Consider the following 19,554-nt stretch of genomic DNA (forward strand, 5'->3'; position numbering starts at 1 on the left):
TGATGTTTTTACTGCTACACACACTGCACACTGTGGTGTCTGTGTTTGTTTGCCTGAGGAGGACATACTGCTACCTCTGTGATGATCTTATCTGTCATTCAGCTTCTGTAGAGAGATAACAATTTGGCAAACAAACACCTACACGCAACATGTAGTTATGGAGGAACACACACAGACACACACTGTGTCTGGGCTTACGTTGCCTGTCTGCCGGGTCATTGACCTGTGCTGAGGTCACATGTTGATGGCTCTCTGGGGAAAAGGCTAACTTTCACACAATCAGCGTGAATGAAGCGAGCTCACACATAGTTCACCAATAGTCACAATTTCAATCTGATGGATGACTAGATCCTATTTTATTACTGTGTTGTTTTATCTTTTCAACACAAATATCTACTTCAGGGGTCTCAAACTCAATTTACCTGGGGGCCACTGGAGCTAAGGTCTGGGCAAGGCTGGGCTGCATCAGGTTTTCCCAAAAAAAAAAAAAGCATTTATTAAAAACAGAAAAATATACAAACTTTTTCAGTGCTTTGGTTCCGATTTTCTACAATAAAAGCTCTGATAAAACATTCCACTGTTCTCAAATATCTTCATTTTTATTTTTCTGCACAAAATAAGATGAAAAATAAATAAACAAATCAAGAATAAAGAAAATCAATCAATCGGTAATAAATAAATATAATAATAATAATAAAACGGAAAATAATAAAAACTTAATAAACCACATATAGTTGGTGGGCAGACAAATTATTTTTTCCAGATTAAAATTAACAAAGCATTATTAGAGCCCTGTAGACATGACAAAACACGACTATAGTCACATTTATACTTTTTTTATTTACAACATATTGCGCAACTGCAGGGTCTTGAGACACATGCTAACTCGCAAACTAGAGCGCTCGCCACCTAAACGGTAGCCTTCAAGTTATTTCCTTTAAACTTAAATAGCCAAAAACTTACCACTTCCACACGGATAGGGAGGATAACTATTAACAGTTATTTAACCTTTAACATGAACATTAATCAAACGTAATAATTTTTTCTGGGTACATGATACCATACAGCATCCATATCAAACTTGCGCGGGCCGCACTAACATTAAACTTTCATATCAAGGTGGGGGCCTCAAACTAGTGTCCTGTGGGCCACATTTGGCCGGCGGGCCACGTGTTTGAGACCCCTGATCTATTTGTTGCTTTCCCGTGGCACATTAACAAGCTCCAAATAAGCACATTGCTTGTTTGTTTTTAAAAACAAAATGTAAATCTGGTAAAAAGTCATATTTGGGGTCCAAAGACTCTAGCGGGCAAGAAGCTAGCTGCCGCCACTGACTGACCACACTTGAGTTGTTGTGTCTACGCGGACTATTACATGTTCATTTATTAGACTAAAAGCTTGTTCTGCCTAACATGGAAGTGTTTCCTTCCCAGAGGTTTCTTAAGTGCTGAGATATCCCCTTCAAGCAGCTTTTATTTGCATATCCACTGAGACCCCCATGTCAGCACGGGCCCTTTAAAAAAAAAAAAAGGTGTTGTTAAAGTGCACGGCAGCACCTGCTGTGCCGTTTCTCAGAGACATGGCGAGAAGGACTGGTGTTGAGGGTTTGTCGACCTCGTAGGATGTCATAAGGACGTCACTCACTCATAGAGTTGTCTGTATGAAATAAGAACATCATTACCATGTGATTTAGCATCTACTCACAGCCTGTGAGGCTCCAGCTGTCACTTGTGGCATTCCTCCCACTAAACGAGAAGACTTAAGGATCAGTCTGGGAAGACAAGTGTCTTATTATTTTAACCTTTCCAAAGAGACCGGAACATGAGCGCTGTGATTTTTTTTTTGCATCCCTTTGCATGCATCAACACCTCAAGAACAGTCAATGTTCTTGAGGTGTTTGTTTGTGTTGGATGTGCGTCAGTGCAGTAAAGAAAGCAAGCCCGGGTCACAATGCGAACATTTGAAAGCGCAATCAGTCATGACTTTGCACTGAAAAGACACAATGGATGTGGGGCAAATGGATCACATCAGACGACAACACAAAGAACAAAGTTCAAGTCAATGAATGAATGAATGGATTGATGAGAGGTTGGACTTGATTGCTTAGTTGTTCCTGAATCGTCATTCTTCATCTTAGCGAGAAATTTTAGATAATTGTACGCTTACCGGCTTTGTGGGGACCCTTTGGGTAAGACCCTGTTTTGTTCCCAGTGCACAAAGGAAGCTCCATTAGGGCATTCTTTGGAGGAGTTTGGTGGGGTCGGACACCAGCAGTCATTTATGGCGATGTTGAACCAATGCTAATTATTAGCACATATATAGGATTTCCAATGTAAATAACCATCAGGCTAGCACAATTAATGTAAAGCGTTTTGTTTCTATTGAATGTCACAGAGAAATGATTTGTATCTTATGTACTGTAAGTCATAATTGGAGAATTTCCTTTATTGGGAAACTGTTGTGTCTGCTGCTAGGGGTCAAGGGAACAGAGGGAACAGAACAACACTGATAGTGAAATTCCTCCCTGCCCCTTGCCCCCCCTCCCCAAACTGACACCTCGCTCCTCTATTTGAGATGCACCAGATTATAGGGAATTACGTTTTCCAGGTGACATTCCTGCAAGTTGTTGGCTGCATTTCTCCATCAGCAACTTGTCAATAAAAAGATGTCCATATGACTCAAGTTTCTCCATCAGCAAGAAGACAAGGTGCAAGAATAGTGCCTGGGGGGCCATGCACGTAGACACCACAGCTTGTAAAGACCAGGAGGGTGTACAGTGCATAAAACTGATAGAAGTTTGGTGTATTATTGCTTCCCTTGAAAATTTTCATGTGGAATCGGTTCTGACTATCTGGATCTATTTTCTCTCCTGAGACGTCCCCCATGGTTCTGTGTTTGATCCTCTGACGTTCTTTCTTTACTATGATTCCTCTTCGATTGTTATCCTGATGACATCCAGCCCTTTATCTGCACTGAGAAAAAAAGCACGTTATTCTGTCTTTAGGCGGCACGGCGGTCGAGTGGTTAGCGCGCAGACCTCACAGCTAGGAGACCAGGGTTCAATTCCACCCTCGGCCATCTCTGTGTCGAGTTTGCATGTTCTCCCCGTGCATGCGTGGGTTTTCTCCGCGTACTCCGGTTTCCTCCCACATTCCAAAAACATGCTAGGTTAATTGGTGACTCCAAATTGTCCATAGGTATGAATGTGAGTGTGAATGGTTGTTTGTCTATATGTGCCCTGTGATTGGCTGGCCACCAGTCCAGGGTGTACCCCGCCTCTCGCCCCAAGACAGCTGGGATAGGCTCCAGCACCCCCGCGACCCTCGTGAGGAAAAGCGGTAGAAAATGAATGAATGAATGAATATTCTGTCTTTAGAGGTACCCATCATGCCACTGGGGTGGAACCCTTAAAGGTTCCTCCACAAACAATCGACTTTTACAGTTTGCAGTGGAATAATTTGTTTACTGAAGTCTAACTTTGACAAAAAAATACAGATTCCAACTATTTGGTTGTTTTTGTACCTATCCCTCAAATAGAGTTGTGTCTACGGTGAGAACCGGACCTCTATCCAGTGCACCACGCCCTCTCTGGCTAAACTTGCCCTGCTACCGCCAGTGGTCACCAAGGTTGCCTTCATCCTGGACGGCTACTCGACAGATCAGTGGGATCTGATCTACGTGGAGGACCCGCTATTCCAGGACCCCAAGCTGACCTCTAAGGACAACAAGAGCATTGTGGAGCTCAAGGTAAGACACAGGCGTTCTCTTGGGAGATCCGAAACAAGATCTCCCAAGATCTACAACAGGTGTCAATTAATTTGTAGGAAATCCACATTGATTATAATATTGACATAATTGTGTTTATTTTAAAAGTCTCACAGCAACACTGATTCAAAAAAATACAGTACGTATAAAAGGCTTTTTTTTTTACTTTGTGGACATATTGGCATACTTTCGCACATGCACAGTTTGGATGAAGCCTGGAAGGAAACAATACAAAACGAAAAACAGGAAGTAGAGTCTGTTTCCCATCGTTTGTAGCGACCTCCTCGGCCACCATGTCCGCATCCCCACTGCACCACCCCTCAGTCTGTATGTATGTATGTGTGTGCGTGTGTGTGAAGGGCCTCCACACTGCCCCATCCCCCCATCCGATGCCTCCTTGGCCGTTGTTCATTGTTCTCTGTGCCAAGGTCAAAGCTCTTGGCTTTTTCAAACACACAATGAAACAAATAGTTCTCCCCCGTTTTCTCACTTTTTTTTTTTGGTCCCCTGACCGCAGCAAGACACTTTGTGGCAGCTGTGCTCAACAGCTTGCAGGAGATCTTGGATCGTTTTCTTTTTTCCCAAGCGTGACCTTGCCCTCGTGGCTAAATCCACCTCCGACCCTGGCCTGCACTTCCTTCATCTGACCAAAGTCCAGGTTTTATCAGCAGCTCAGAGAAGTGATGCATCATCGGATAACAGCCAAGACTGAATTGTCCTCATCTTATCCAGCTTCAGACAGCTGCCACACACACACACACACACACACACACACACACACACACACACACGCAACACAAATTTATACAGTTGGCTCACAGTCTCCATGACTGACGTGAAGGAAGCAGACACAATCTCTCTTATCGCTCGATGAGAGACTCCCAGGCATTTATCACCATGACACTTTATTTAGAGACGTTGACCGTAATGTGGCAGCTCCTCGCATCTGGCATCGTGTCCACCACTCCTCTCTCACAAGAGTTGTCATGGCAACATATGGGGAAACACAACAACGTCACGGCTAGCGGCCAGTGTGGAGTGAAATTATCTTTATTGGCTATGATTTTTTTAATGTTGATTAGTTTACTGTATGGATAAAACCATGACTCTGAACGAATGAATGTTTAGAACTACTATTAATTGTTTAAATCCTGTCAGTGAGGAAAGGGTAGCTCTTTGATGGGCAAGAGCCAATCATAAACTATAAGGGAACTCATGACGAGCTTTCAATCCATGGGAAATCACAGGAGGGCGTTACTCATTGTAACAGTCTGACTGATGCTGTCATGTTAGAAGGAACACTTAAATCATCACACCGTAACTTAACACTTAAAAGGTAGGCTTAAACAGCCGTGCGTCTCACCGGAAATAACAGTATTCTAAGGATAAATTAAGACATTTACTAACTGAATACAATTAAAGAACAATAATAAACAACCTGCGACAAATACAATTATGTGAAATTGAGTTGAAAGGAAAACAAGAGAAAAGTTTTTTTCAATTTTAACTATATTGAATCCATGTTCTTCCGCTTATCCAGGTCCGTGTTTCCTGGACAGAAGTCTCAGTAGGGAACTACTTATTAGGGAACGACAACTCTTCCAGCACAACCGGGAGGACACCAAAGCGTTCCCTGCAGGCCAGGTGTGAGAATTCCATAATTACCGGGGGCCTCCTCTTCCCCGGGCATTCCCGGAACACCTCACCAGAGAGGTGTCTGGGAGGCATCTAGACTAGAAGCCGAAGTCATTTCAATTTAATGTGGAGGAGCAACAGTTCTACTCTGAGCCACGGACCGAGCTCCTCACCCCGAAACAACATAGCTTCTAGGATCACTCGGCTACTCAAACCCCTCCACCACGTTAAGGTGGTCATTCATGGAGGAGTTTAACTACAGTATATTATTACCAACTGTATTAATTTTTATTATTTGTAATATTTATTTCCATTAATCTTTAATATCATGGGTTCAATTCTAGGCAAGGCATGTTTATGTGTGCACTCCTGAAAATGTGTGTTTCTGTGCCTGTGAATGTGAGTCTGTGCGTGTGTGTGTGTGTGTCGGAACAGGTGCAGGCCTCCACTCTGTGTCAAATTAGAAAATCCCGACCTGTCACGCAAGGAATGTGATGATTGTTTTTATTGCTTTTTGCTGTGCTGTACTCCAACAAGCGTGCATCTATAAGTGCATGAGCATGTGTACTCATGTGAGTGTGTGCGTGTGTTGAGGCAATAAGGAGGAAAACAAGAGTGAGCAAGAAACGGAACACATGAAGGATAAGCACAGAAAGAGCAGTGGCTTTTTATCCAACTTGCACACAGTGTGTATTGTCTCCATGGCGATACATCAGTGTCAATCATCAGTGACCACACATCCACGATACTTTTTATTACATTTTTCCAAACTGCAAAATCCTGTATATCATTTTTCAGCAACATAGAACAACATAGAATATTTGCAGATACACACATTTTTTCATATTTCACCAATATTTCTCCAATTACATTGGAGTGAGCTAAAATATGTGCACAGAAAAAGAAAATTGCAGAAAATATAATGAGACGAGACTAGGTAAGGAAAAATTAAGGTAACATGGCAGCATCTTGCTGCACAGCTAGGCTACGTTCCGCAACATCTGCAACATATTGTCTTGCCAACCATGGAGGAAAACTTTAAGTGGCTTTATTACAGTCATTATGGTAATTCTGTTGATCACTGTCACGATCATCTTCTCTTTCCTCCGCTCAAACATTCTGCTATAACATCCCCACTTTTCCGTCTGTGCAGGGCGACCGCATGGACAGGGAGGCAATGAAATGCCAGGTTCTGACCGTGTCCAACCACAGCTGCGAGACACTAAACCTCGTGGGAAACACTCTGCAATGCACCGTCCCCAATGAGCTGCAGGCCGCCACCGCCAAGGGGCTGCAGGTGGAGGTGAGGCACACTTACTGGGCACTCCTTTAAGTATACCTGCACGGTCCAATACAAATGTTCTGCTTAGTTTAGAATACCGGTAATTGAACAATATGTGTGTAATTGTGCACAGGATCGTACTGACAGGTGAGGTTTGTTATTAAAAAAGACAACATTGGAACATCAACAACCTCATTAAGTGCTTGCAGTGTAACTGATTGGTATCATTCTCATGTAAATGCGCATTTGGTGTCATTAGTGAATGTAGATGTTACAGACAATCGCTACTGTTTTTTATTGATGTCAGATACAAGGTTGCAAATGTAGCTGCAACACAATAGCTGTTTATTGATGGCCACCATGCAGTCCCCAACAACATTACCGCCTTGTTTTTAGTCTGGAAGTGACGCCTCTGCCATGGTCCATTTTGACTTCTTCACCGAAAAGTCTGCATTCCTTGGCCGTTCCACATGGTTTACGAACAACTTCAGAGCCCAGTAAAAGCCTCAGTGGGGGGAGGCGGCCGGACTTTAGTGCACCACATGATGAGTGAAAGGCGTCAGCATCCAGCTGTCTTGTCGCAGATTAAAAGTCAAGCGTTGTTTAAGAGCGGTACCAAGTCTTTACACACCACTTTGGTTACTAATGACTACGCTATGTTTTTAACCCTCTGATGGCCACATTGGTAAAAAGCATTCAGCTTGTCTGCAGGACTGATGTGCAAGTAGTATAAGGATGTTAAACATTTTGTGAGGCAGCAATCTGAAGATTTTTTTGTTTTTTTGCTAAAGACCTACCTCACAGTCACTGATCTCACCGCTTCATCGACAGCAGTTTTTGTGAACAAAGCACAGTTTGATGCCACATACTGTAGGTATGGTCGTCTATGTGTGGTTGGGGGAGGAGACTGCGGAATCACATGTTTTGGACAAGAGAAGAATGCAGATTTATCCTGTACACAACATTGAGATTTATGGAGTATTTTGGTAATGGTAATGGGTATATCAGGGGTCTCAAACTCAATTTACTTGGGGGCCACTGGAGCTAGGGTCTGGGTGAGACTGGGCCGCATCAGGTTTAAAAAAAAAAAAAAACGCATTTATTAAAAACATAAAAATGAATAAACTTTGCTTTGGTTCCGATTTTCTACACTAAAAGCTCTGATAAAACATTCCACTGTTCTCAAATATCTTAATTTTTATTTTTCTGCACAAAATAAGATGAAAAATAAATAAACAAATCAAGAATAAAGAAAATCGATCAATCAGTAATAAATAAATAAATATAATAATAATAATAAAACGGCAAATAATAAAACTTAAGAAACCACATATAGTTGGTGGGTAGACAAATTATTTTTTTCAGATTAAAATTAACAAAGCATTATTAGAGCCCTGTAGACATGACAAAACACGACTATAGTCACATTTATACTCTTTTTATTTACAACATATTGCGCAACTGCAGGGTCTTGAGACACATGCTAACTCGCAAACTAGAGAGCTAGCGACCTAAACGGTAGCCTTCAAGTTATTTCCTTTAAAATTATATAGCCAAAAACTTACCACTTCCACACGGATAGGGAGGATAACTATTAACAGTTATTTAACCTTTAACATGAACATCAATCAAACGTAATAATTTTTTCTGGGTACATGATACCATACAGCATCCATATCAAACTTGTGCGGGCCGCACTAACATTAAACTTTCATATCAAAGCGGGGGCCTCAAACTAGTGTCCTGCGGGCCACATTTGGCCCACGGGCCGCGTGTTTGAGACCCCTGGTTTATATCATTTGAACATGCATCAGATTACAATTGAGTGCATCACATAATCAGTTCACAGTTCCACATGTCCAAAAGGAGTAGGAAGAAGCAAAGCTTATTAAATCCTACCCCTCCATCTGGTACTTTTACAATCAGTAACTGTTACATTTGTTCACTTCCTGCCTTCCTAATATAATTAAAGTTTTTTGTTATTTTTTTATTAAAATTAGCTTACTATGGTGCATGCTGACATCCTGTATAATTTTGAAAGCCCTAAGGCCCCTTTAATACTAGAAGCACCAAGAATGTGGATCAAACAGGAAGAGATCCTGTCCAACACTATCAGTCACATCACTTGTGAACAGAACCTTTTATCTCCAGGTCGCTGAGGCTAATATCCTTTAGCTATATGGAGCTACACACATACACACACACACACTGTATTTTCTGAGATAGCAATGGGTCCTCATATCAACTAAACCTAATAAAAGCAAAAGCAATATCAGTGATGTAATCTTCCCTCTTCCTGTGTGTGTGTGTCTGTTTAAGTAAGTAAGGTACTGTCTATATAGCTAAAAGCCTCAACAGGATCAAACCCAAATATGAACCATTCCTAAGCTCTGCCCCCCTAGAAGCATCACTGTTGTTGTAAAAGTGGCGTTGTGCTCATCTTTCACACAAAGCAGCTGTGTTTCAAACCTGGCTGTTTATCATGGTTTGAAAGTGCGACGGTGGTGATGATTATCATGTGTTTCAGTGGCGCCAAGCGGATTCCATCAGGCACCTGGGCAAGGTGACTCTCGCCCAGGAGCAGGACTACACGGGTCTCATTGTGGGCTGCGTTCTAGTCAGCCTGCTGCTGTTGCTCCTTGCAACGCTGCTCATGTGGAGGAGGAGCAAGCGCATTGATGGTGAGTGGAAGGGAAATGTCGGCCTTTAGAAAGATAAGTTACAGTTCAGTCCTGTAGGTGGCGGTAGTGCTTATTTAAAAACTGTGTGCAATCATACTGCAAGCCTTTTTCACCATAGCTCGATCTAGTGCAGGGGTCTCAAACTCAATTTACCTGGGGGCCACTGGAGCTAGGGTCTGGGCGAGGCTGGGCCGCATCAGGTTTTCCCAAAAAAAAAAAAAACGCATTTATTAAAAACAGAAAAATATACAAATTTTTCAGTGCTTTGGTTCCGCTTTTCTACAATATAAGCTCTGATAAAACATTCCACTGTTCTCAAATATCTTAATTTTTATTTTTCTGCACAAAATAAGATGAAAAATAAATAAACAAATCAAGAATAAAGAAAATCAACCAATCAGTAATAAATAAATATAATAACAATAATAATAATAAAACAGCAAATAATAAAAACTTAAGAAACCACATAGTATAGTTGGTGCGTAGACAAATTATATTTTTCAGATTAAAATTAACAAAGCATTATTAGAGCCCTGTAGACATGACAAAACACGACTATAGTCACATTTATACTCTTTTTATTTACAACATATTGCGCAACTGCAGGTTCTTAAGACACATGCTAACTCGCAAACTAGAGAGCTAGCGACCTAAACAGTAGCCTTCAAGTTATTTCCTTTAAACTTAAATAGCCAAAAACTTACCACTTCCACACAGATAGGGAGGATAACTATTAACAGTTATTTAACCTTTAACATGAACATTATTCCAACGTAATTATTTTTTCTGGGTACATGATACCATACAGCATCCATATCAAACTTGCGCGGGCCGCACTAACATTAAACTTTCATATCAAGGCGGGGGCCTCAAACTAGTGTCCTGCGGGCCACATTTGGCCCGCGGGCCGTGTGTTTGAGACCCCTGGTGCAATCATACTGCAAGCCTTTTTCACCACAGCTCTATCCAGTGGGTCACTAGATAGATACTTGACACACTTTGTACACTTTATGTGGATCTGCACCAAAACTGAATGGTCTGCACTTGCTCCACCCATCAAGTTTTTATGGAAAGCGCATTTCTGTTAACTAATGAACAAACTGCACTTAAGCACATGGAAGTAACAAAAGCAGAGACCTCTACCAAGGCAACACAACAACGCTGGATAGCAGGTCATTTATTTTTCTCCCGTGAGCATTATTTGTAAAGAGAATCTTTGTGTGCTGGGTGATCATGCCATAGTATGTGTGTGTTGGGTTTCTTTTCTGAGTTTAACGTCTCTCGTGTTCTTCTCTCTCCATCATCCCTCGCTGTCCTTCTCCTTCCGCTTCACATCTTCTCCCTCCATCCCGGCTCTCAACTCTTCCTCTGCGTAGATCTGTCTGAGGTGTGGTATGATGGCCGGGGTGACATCCAGCATCTGGACAGGCTGGCTAACGCAAGGAGCGTCAGCCCTACTAACGAAATGGTGTCGCACGAGTCGGTGGACTATAGAACCACCCTGCTGGAGGGTACGTGGATCAGACAAGCTCTGCCTCCTCTGCTTAACTAACAGCTTCAGCAGCATGAGCAATGCGCTGCTTCCATGCCTCCTGGTCATGAACAAAGTTATAGTTAAGTTTTTAATTCCCTCTAAATGTGCATGTTAAATAACAGAAACAATGGTGGTTCAAATATCACAGCATATCATAACAATCCTCAGCTGTGTATATAGCAGCAGTATAAAATGACATCATAGCAATGTGACCTCATCTTTGACCCCCCCCCCCCCTTTTTCGACCGACCTTCATTAGATCAGAGCACCGACAGACCTGAGACATGCCGTGCAGCCCCCCCTATGTACGGAAGGGGCAACAGGGAGCTGTTGTCGCCCCAGCTGGGCACACTGGCCCGTGGAATGGGAATGGAGGGTGAGTTGGTGTCCCCCCTGCTGATGGCGCCAGTCCACATCGACCTGTCCAGTCTGCATCCAGACCTCCTGACAGAGGTGCAGCACGTGGTCATCGCCAAGGAACGACTGCTGCTTCACCTCAACCAGATCATCGGGAGAGGTCAGTGGGGCATGGTCACATGATTGTTGACATTTGTCAACACTTTTCCATACAAAGTGGCTCTTATACCGGTGATTATATTAGTTTATGTGACGACTGTCTTTTTTATCTGTACCTTTCTCTAAGCAACACGCCACTGTAAAAGTGTTTGGTGTCATGTATAAAGTACTTGTTGGGGGCAGGAAAAATTCACTACCCAGCCTGAAAGTAGACTACCCGCAGAAAATCAAGTGAAGAAAAACAACTACAGAAGACCCCCCCCAACAAACCCCGTAACACCCCCACACACCCCACTTGAGATTATCCCCTGAAGAAAGGAGCCTTGATTTAGGTGGCGACTCACAGCGAGTATTCCCATGCTGCTTTGTGCGGACTGGTAATCCAACACCCTCGGCCATCTGCGACGACGTGATAGGAGAACGCCGCGCTCATTTAATTCCTGAACCCTCCACCCCCATCCCCCACAAAACCCTATTGCCAACAAATAATTCACTGAAGAGGGGGGGGGGTGTTAATGAATAAACCCTGGTGTTGGGTTACCCTGGCAGAGTTAGCATGGACTTATTTAAGGTTTGCTTTGCATTCAACAACAAAGTTATTTTAAACATTTGTTTATTTTTGCAAGAAAAACACAAACAAAACAAAAACATAAGAAAACAAGTCAATCTACCAATATGTAGCTCTCCATGGTGACAGCCACTAGTCTTCAAAAGTGTATTTAATGTGGTATAAATATGGTACAAAATAAATCTAAATTGTACTGTATTGAAAAATTGCACTGTTGGATCTTAAAGACGTTCTAAGTAGAGCTTCAAAAGAGGGAGAGCTTTTTTGCCTTTGCCATCAAATTAAATACCTGACAGAAAATGACATTGAATCAAAATTTTTGTGTAGACATTCCAAAAACATGCTAGGTTAATTGGCGACTCCAAATTGTCCATAGGTATGAAGGTGAGTGTGAATGGTTGTTTGTCTATATGTGCCCTGTGATTGGCTGGCGACCAGTCCAGGGTGTACCCCGCCTCTCGCCCGAAGACAGCTGGGATAGGCTCCAGCACCCCCCGCGACCCTCGTGAGGAAAAAGCGGTAGAAAATGAATGAATGAATGAATGAATTTTCACTTTTAAAGACAGTTGATGAACAGCCTATTTCACTTTCATTGCTTGTTTGCAATAAATTGCTTACTCAAAATTGACGGTTGGTTATTGAATACTGTTGGTGTTTTGTTTTTTTGGTGACGGCTTTACTGTCAAAACTGGTATTTCCCCAATGCACAAAAAAGGGAAATAAATATGTGTTCATGTTTCACATAAGGATTGAGAATGATGGACAAAATGCTACAAAATACATAGAAGTCCATGAGCAGTATATAATGTAAATACTGTATGTAAAATGTATCGTTCCCTTAGGTCACTTTGGATGCGTCTTCCATGGAACCCTACTGGAGCCAGATGGCCAGAACCAGCACTGCGCTATCAAGTCTCTCAACCGTAAGAATCTTCTCTTCTTCTTATACGTGTGGAGGTCCAGCAAAGTCATAAGAAGAAGAGGATGTTTAGTTGTGTGTTTTCCATCCGGAATGCAGCACTGAGGGGGGATTCATTTCCTAGCGAGACTCACATTGGAACCTCAAGTGCGGATCATTTGATTTACGCTTAATCCATGAAATAATCTCTCTAGCAGCCTTTTCAGTGGTTTGTCTACGACACGGATCGGCAACCTTTACCATATTTCACTCTGTTTCACTAAAGAATCTCTGCTCTGTGTGGAGTTTACATGTTCTCCCTGTCCGGGTACTCCGGTTTCCTCCCACATTCCAAAAACATGCTAGGTTAATTGGCGACTCCAAATTGTCCATAGGTATGAATGTGAGTGTGAATGGTTGTTTGTTTATATGTGCCCTGTGATTGGCTGGAGACCAGTCCAGGGTGTACCCAGCCTCTCGCAAGTCAGCTTGGATAGGCTCCAGCATACCTGTGGTAGAGTGGTAGAAAATGAATGAATGGATGAATTCAACTCTACAGTATTTTTTCTTTTGAGATGTTTAACTTTTTCCTCCTGGCTGTACGGCGATTCAGTGGTTAGCGCGCAGACCTCACAGCTAGGAGACCAGGGTTCAATTCCACCCTCGACCATCTCTGTGTGGAGTTTGCATGTTCTCCCCGTGCATGCATGGGTCTTCTCCGGGTACTCCGGTTTCCTCCCACATTCCAAAAACATGCTAGGTTAATTGGCGACTCCAAATTGTCCATAGGTATGAATGTGAGTGTGAATGGTTGTTTGTCTATATGTGCCCTGTGATTGGCTGGCGACCAGTCCAGGGTGTACCCTGCCTCTCGCCTGAAGACAGCTGGGATAGGCTTCAGCACCCCCTGCGACCCTCGTGAGGATAAGCGGTAGAAAATGAATGAATTAATTAACTTCTTCCTCTTGTCTACAAGACGAAATTAGCTATGATCTGATAATTTGGGCGGGGGAAAAAGGTTTGTTGTGATGAAAAATATTTGTCACCAAATTGAACACTGCCATTGGGATACATTAGGGTGGTCTACCTTGCAAGCATGCATTATTCTGAGGACTTCTGCTGAATTATCTGCAACATTACTCTACATCATGCCAAATATCCGTTCGACAGATGAGGCCTGTCCTCCTGAAATACATCAAACTCCCCATCCATCATCTTCTAAAAGTGTATGACATCACATTGAAGCCAATGGTGATGAATGAGCCTCCTATGGTGAGCATCACTGGAAGAAGCTAGATTGATGTTGCATGCTAGGGCGGGATGAGGTCCGGTCCCACGGGATGTGAACCTTCTATTGATTTAAGTGTTTCCCCGCTGCATCTTCTCTTTGTTGTCCTTTGTTATATCTGGAAGCTGTCATTGATGGAGTCAACCTGTCGCTATGACAACAAGTCAACAGTCACATTGTTTGTCCTTGGACTGATTGGTAGTCAATAGGACACAAAGCTGTCTTCCAAGCTAATCTTTCTGAAGAGCAGCACTGGGGCTAAAAGAGCGTGACATACGAGGACCCTATGCAATCTGCAAATGGGAATTTGGGATGCTTCAGGTCAGGAGGAGGTTTCTGCTCCATTACGTCAGTCATCATCAGAGTGCTCACCAGCGTTCAGTCTGCTCTAAAAGCTCTAAATGTGAACATACTCTGTGACGTGTCAGAGGAGACATCATGAGAGCTTTGTCTTATGTCCTGAAGGCATCACAGATTTGGAAGAGGTCACTCAGTTCCTGAAGGAAGGTATCATTATGAAGGACTTCAGCCATCCCAACGTGCTCTCCCTGCTGGGCATCTGCCTCCCTCCCAAGGGTTCGCCTCTCATGGTGCTGCCCTACATGAAGCACGGCGATCTTCGCAACTTCATCCGTGATGAAGGCCACGTAAGACTTCCACATGAACCTCAATGTCCTCGTGAGGGCCTTGTTGTGTGTGGGTAAAGTCATCCATGGTGTTTGTTTCCTTCTAGAACCCTACAGTGAAGGACCTGATGGGTTTTGGACTGCAGGTGGCCAGAGGAATGGAGTATTTGGCGAGCAAGAAGTTTGTTCACAGGGACCTGGCGGCCAGGAACTGCATGTAAGACCACCTTAGGAAATAATCTGGCTTTATTGTAAAGTGTAAATCGATTCATGCGTTTTTTTTTAGTTGTGTGCGAGGAAGGTTCCTCTAGCGAAGGGAGGGTTTTCTGTCGCCTATTATCATTAGACATAGACATAGACTTTCTTTATTGTCATTGCACAATAACACAGCAGTGAAATTGCCAATGAAATGTCGTTGCCTGGCTCCCGTGTAATAATAAATAATAAATAATAAATAATAAATAATAAATAATAAATAATAAATAATAAATAATAAATAATAAATAATAAATAATAAATAATAAATAATAAATAATAATGTGGAGAATAAATAGATGACATCAAATATGAACACTGAACAGCGTAAAAAGTAATTTGTACAAATAATTTAAATAATTTAGAATAAATAATAATAATTTAAGGGCGGCACGGTGGACTAGTGGTTAGCACGCAGACCTCACAGCTAGGAGACCAGGGTTCAATTCCACCCTCGGCCATCTCTGTGTGGAGTTTGCATGTTCTCCCCGTGCATGCGTGGGTTTTCTCCGGGTACTCCGGTTTCCTCCCACATTCCAAAAACATGCTAGGTTAATTGGTGACTCCAAATTGTCCATAGGTATGAATGTAAGTGTGAATGGTTGTTTGACTATATGTGCCCTGTGATTGGCCGGCGACCAGTCCAGGGTGTACCCCGCCTATCGCCCGAAGACAGCTGGGATAGGCTCCAGCACCCCCCGCAAACCCTCGTGAGGAAAAGCAGTAGAAAATGAATGAATGAATGAATAATAATTTAAGTTTTGGTTGTGCGTGTGGGCAGGTAGAGGGGCTTATTTGGCATTGAGCAGTCTGATGGCCAGGGGGAAGTAGCTGTCTCTAAACCTGGTTGTTCTACAGAGGAACATAGTGGGGACTTTTCATATTATATTAACTTTATTGTTTAACACAACAATGTCACTGACTACGTCCTGGAAGCGCATAATAAAGATGCTTGATAAAACTGTGGTGATTGGCTGTGACAGGCTGGATGAGAGTTACACAGTCAAGGTAGCCGACTTCGGCCTGGCCCGAGATGTCTACGACAAGGAATACTACAGCGTCCACAACAAGAGCGGTGTGAAGCTTCCCGTCAAATGGATGGCGCTTGAGAGCCTGCAAACGCACAAGTTCACCACCAAGTCAGATGTGGTGAGAAATTGATTCATTTAATAGCATCAAGGGTGCATATATCCAAAATTTAATGTGTTTTTATATGTCCTTTAGTGGTCATTTGGCGTGTTGCTATGGGAACTGATGACGCGCGGAGCACCGCCTTATTCCGATGTGAACTCCTTCGACATTACGGTGTTCCTCCTACAGGGGCGCAGGTTGCTACAGCCCGAGTTCTGCCCCGATGCCCTGTAAGTGTCACCCAGCTATGTAGTAACATGTCTAAAAAAAAAAAACACAACCATCATGAACGCCATGTGCGTCACGTGGAAACTCGGCTTCTCCTCCTGGAAATCCGATGCCGGCATGCAATTCCTCTTGTTGTGTTTCCTTATCTCGGCCTGCTGCTAAGAGCCCCTTGCCACAGTTTTCACGCTACCCTCCTCAGGATGACCCATCAATCACACCAAGTGTCAGCCGCATTCAATTTATACAAACCGCTCTGTCAACAGTGTTGGATTTTTTTTGGATCCGCTCCCAACTGCTTTGACAGGCAGGCAGCTCCTCCCGACATGCTGTGACGAACACACTCTGGATTTCACACTTTTTAAATATTTTAGGTTGTAAACAAACTGCTGTTGAAATATATGTGTATACATAGTGTATTATATGCATTTTATGGTAATGGTTTAATTTTATTTGAACATGCATCAGGTTACAATTGAGTCAATTCAAATTTGTTCTCAATCAGAAATCACTCCACACTCTTTATTGCTCTCTGGTTCTACCATATCTTACTTATTGTGTGGAAATATGGGCTAATAACTATAAAAGCAATCTTCACTCGCTAAATGTACTGCAAAAAAGGTCAGTAAGGATAATTCATAATGCCGCCTACAGAGAACGTACTAACTCCTTATTTCTAAAATCACAAATACTTTTAACTTGCTGATATAGTTCATCTTCAAACAGCTAAAATAATGCATAAGGCTAAAAATAACCAATTAGCTAAAAATGTCATCTAATACTTCTCTACAAGAGAGGAGAAATATGATCTGAGGGAAGAACTACATTTGAAACACTTATATGCTAGGACTACGTTAAAAAGCCATAGCATTTCAGTATGTGGAATCAAACTATGGAATGGATTGAGTAAGGACCTCAAACAATGCACAACAATGAGCCAATTCAAGAAACAATACAAGCAGTTGATGTTTGCTAAATACAAGGATGAAGAGTCTTGAACCAGTCATGATGTGCTATATATATCACTATATTGACAGTTACTATGGTAACCATTATGTCATTGGATGGTCATATCACCTTGTACTTCGGTACGAGGTGCATTATTAAAACAAAAACAAACAAAAAAACCTTAAACTGTATTATGGAAAGCAGGAAGTGAACAAATGTAACAGTTACTGATTGTAAAAGTACCAGATGGAGGGGTAGGATTTAATAAGCTTTGCTTCTTCCTCCTCTTTTTGGACATGTGGAACTGTGAACTGATTATGTGATGCACTCAATTGTAATCTGATGCATGTTCAAATGAAATAAAACCATTACCATTACATTTCCACATGTCCAAAAGGAGTAGGAAGAAGCAAAGCTTAACTGTTACATTTGTTCACTTCCTGCCTTTCTAATATTATTTTTTATTTGGTATTTGTATTTATTTATTATATTATATAAAATATATTATATTTATATAATATATTATATTTTGACACATACTGAAAGGGTGATGTAACCATATAATGACATGATGGGTACCATAGTATTTTTATATTAAATGCATATTCATATACATTTAATTATAATAATTAATATATTTGAAAAATATGTAAAACAAAATACCTCAAATAAAAAAGTACTGCACTTTTTAAAGATACAAGGAAATGGATGCATAGTGAGATCTCGTAGTGCAAAGACAATGTCAATAGGAATTCCTGAAGCGTGTGTATGTGTGTTTGGGGGCGGGGGGGGGTTGTTCAGGTATGGGAGGCCAGGGCTTGCATTTCCTGAGCTCTAAATTAAACATCAACGTGAACGCCACCGATGCACGTCTGTAAACATTCAGGAGATTCATCCCCCCCCCTCTTGACGGCTTCAATGAAAGCAGGCGCTAGCGGACGGGTGTGCCAAGTGGACACTCCTTTATTTCTCTTAAAGTTAACATATCAGTGGTGTGGAAAGATTTAATGGATAAGAAGTGTTGCAGCATGACTCAAATGAGGCTCCAAGATTAGATTTAGAGTAGTCAGTGTACAGCTAGTATAGCGTTATATATTGACTATCCACTAATACTCACTTGTTTTGCCAGCTGTTTAGACAATGATGACTCCTGTCCTTCCTTGCAGCTACACAGTGATGGTGGAGTGCTGGCACCCGAAACCGGAACGCCGCCCCTCCTTCTCCGAGCTGGTGTCTCGCATCGCCGCCATCTTCTCTAGCTTCAGCGGCGAGCACTACGTGCTGCTCAACACCACCTACGTCAACATCGAGAAGATGAGCCCGTACCCCTCCCTGCTCGCACCTTCGTCATCCTCTGACCCCGCTTCTTCGTCTTCCTCCTCTTCATCCGAACCCTCCACTTCCTTGACATCACACCCCCTCCTTTTTTGCCATGAGGAGCGAGACTGTTGCGCCTGAAGGAAGGACGCTAGCGTCAGCTACTGTATGTCCAAACACTGTACAGACGTGCATTGACCCTTGAACTTTCACCTTCTCATGCCACTGCCAAACTTCGGACGGAAGTGATTGACTTCCTTCGTCTGTGGACCAGCATGCTGTCCATGTAAAGACACAGGAAAGCCACCATCTTTGCGTCCTGCTGGTCATCTCTAATGTGAATGTTCTATGACAACACAGGAACGAAAGTCACCTTGACTTCACGTATAGAGGCTGTTTACGGTGGTGCATGTGTGTGAAGTCACTGGATGCTTCTACTGAGTTCCACAGAACACTTCCATAGTTCAGGAAAGGTGTGTTCACTGACCGAGGAGGAGAATGTTCCCATTATTCATGCCATCAAAAAAACTCTTAGAAATAACAAAAACAAAATAGTCCATTTTAGTTCTGTACGTTTGCTTGAAAATGCAAAAATGGTGACGTAAACCATGGACTCATTGGAGCGGATAAACTGCCACTTTGTGCTCACCATTTCCAAGATCGTTTGCATCAAGAGTGGCTTGATTGGCAGCTGAAGTGGGCGGGGCCATCGACAGACTGGGCTCAATGTTTGCAATGAGAAGGAAAATGTATTATATTTTTAGAATGAGCCGTCATCCGGTGTTGTGTTGTAAATAAACATGTTAGCATTTGTTTGTAAAGGTACATGTTCTTATTGTGTCCTGTCAAGTCTACCATGAAATTAAAAAAAAAACCTGTTTCCTA

At 42.4% G+C, this 19,554-nt stretch overlaps 1 protein-coding gene across 2 annotated transcripts in view; it reads left to right on the plus strand.

Annotated features, from left to right (window-relative positions):
• The window catches only part of met (MET proto-oncogene, receptor tyrosine kinase), a 60,646-nt gene extending 41,092 nt beyond the window's left edge, over positions 1-19,554 (plus strand). The window contains exons 11-21 of one of the 2 annotated variants that reach the window (XM_058074947.1): positions 3,538-3,747; positions 6,554-6,703; positions 9,210-9,363; positions 10,740-10,874; positions 11,157-11,414; positions 12,824-12,904; positions 14,633-14,814; positions 14,901-15,010; positions 16,032-16,197; positions 16,273-16,409; positions 18,519-19,554. In XM_058074947.1, coding sequence (XP_057930930.1) covers positions 3,538-3,747; positions 6,554-6,703; positions 9,210-9,363; positions 10,740-10,874; positions 11,157-11,414; positions 12,824-12,904; positions 14,633-14,814; positions 14,901-15,010; positions 16,032-16,197; positions 16,273-16,409; positions 18,519-18,810 — 1,875 coding nt within the window. In that variant the 3' untranslated portion in view covers positions 18,811-19,554. The remainder of the gene's footprint in view (positions 1-3,537; positions 3,748-6,553; positions 6,704-9,209; positions 9,364-10,739; positions 10,875-11,156; positions 11,415-12,823; positions 12,905-14,632; positions 14,815-14,900; positions 15,011-16,031; positions 16,198-16,272; positions 16,410-18,518) is intronic. The other variant, XM_058074948.1, reaches the window with a different exon arrangement.

The sequence above is a fragment of the Doryrhamphus excisus genome, chromosome 6 (assembly GCF_030265055.1).
Source record: "Doryrhamphus excisus isolate RoL2022-K1 chromosome 6, RoL_Dexc_1.0, whole genome shotgun sequence".
Taxonomy (NCBI): Eukaryota; Metazoa; Chordata; class Actinopteri; order Syngnathiformes; family Syngnathidae; genus Doryrhamphus; species Doryrhamphus excisus.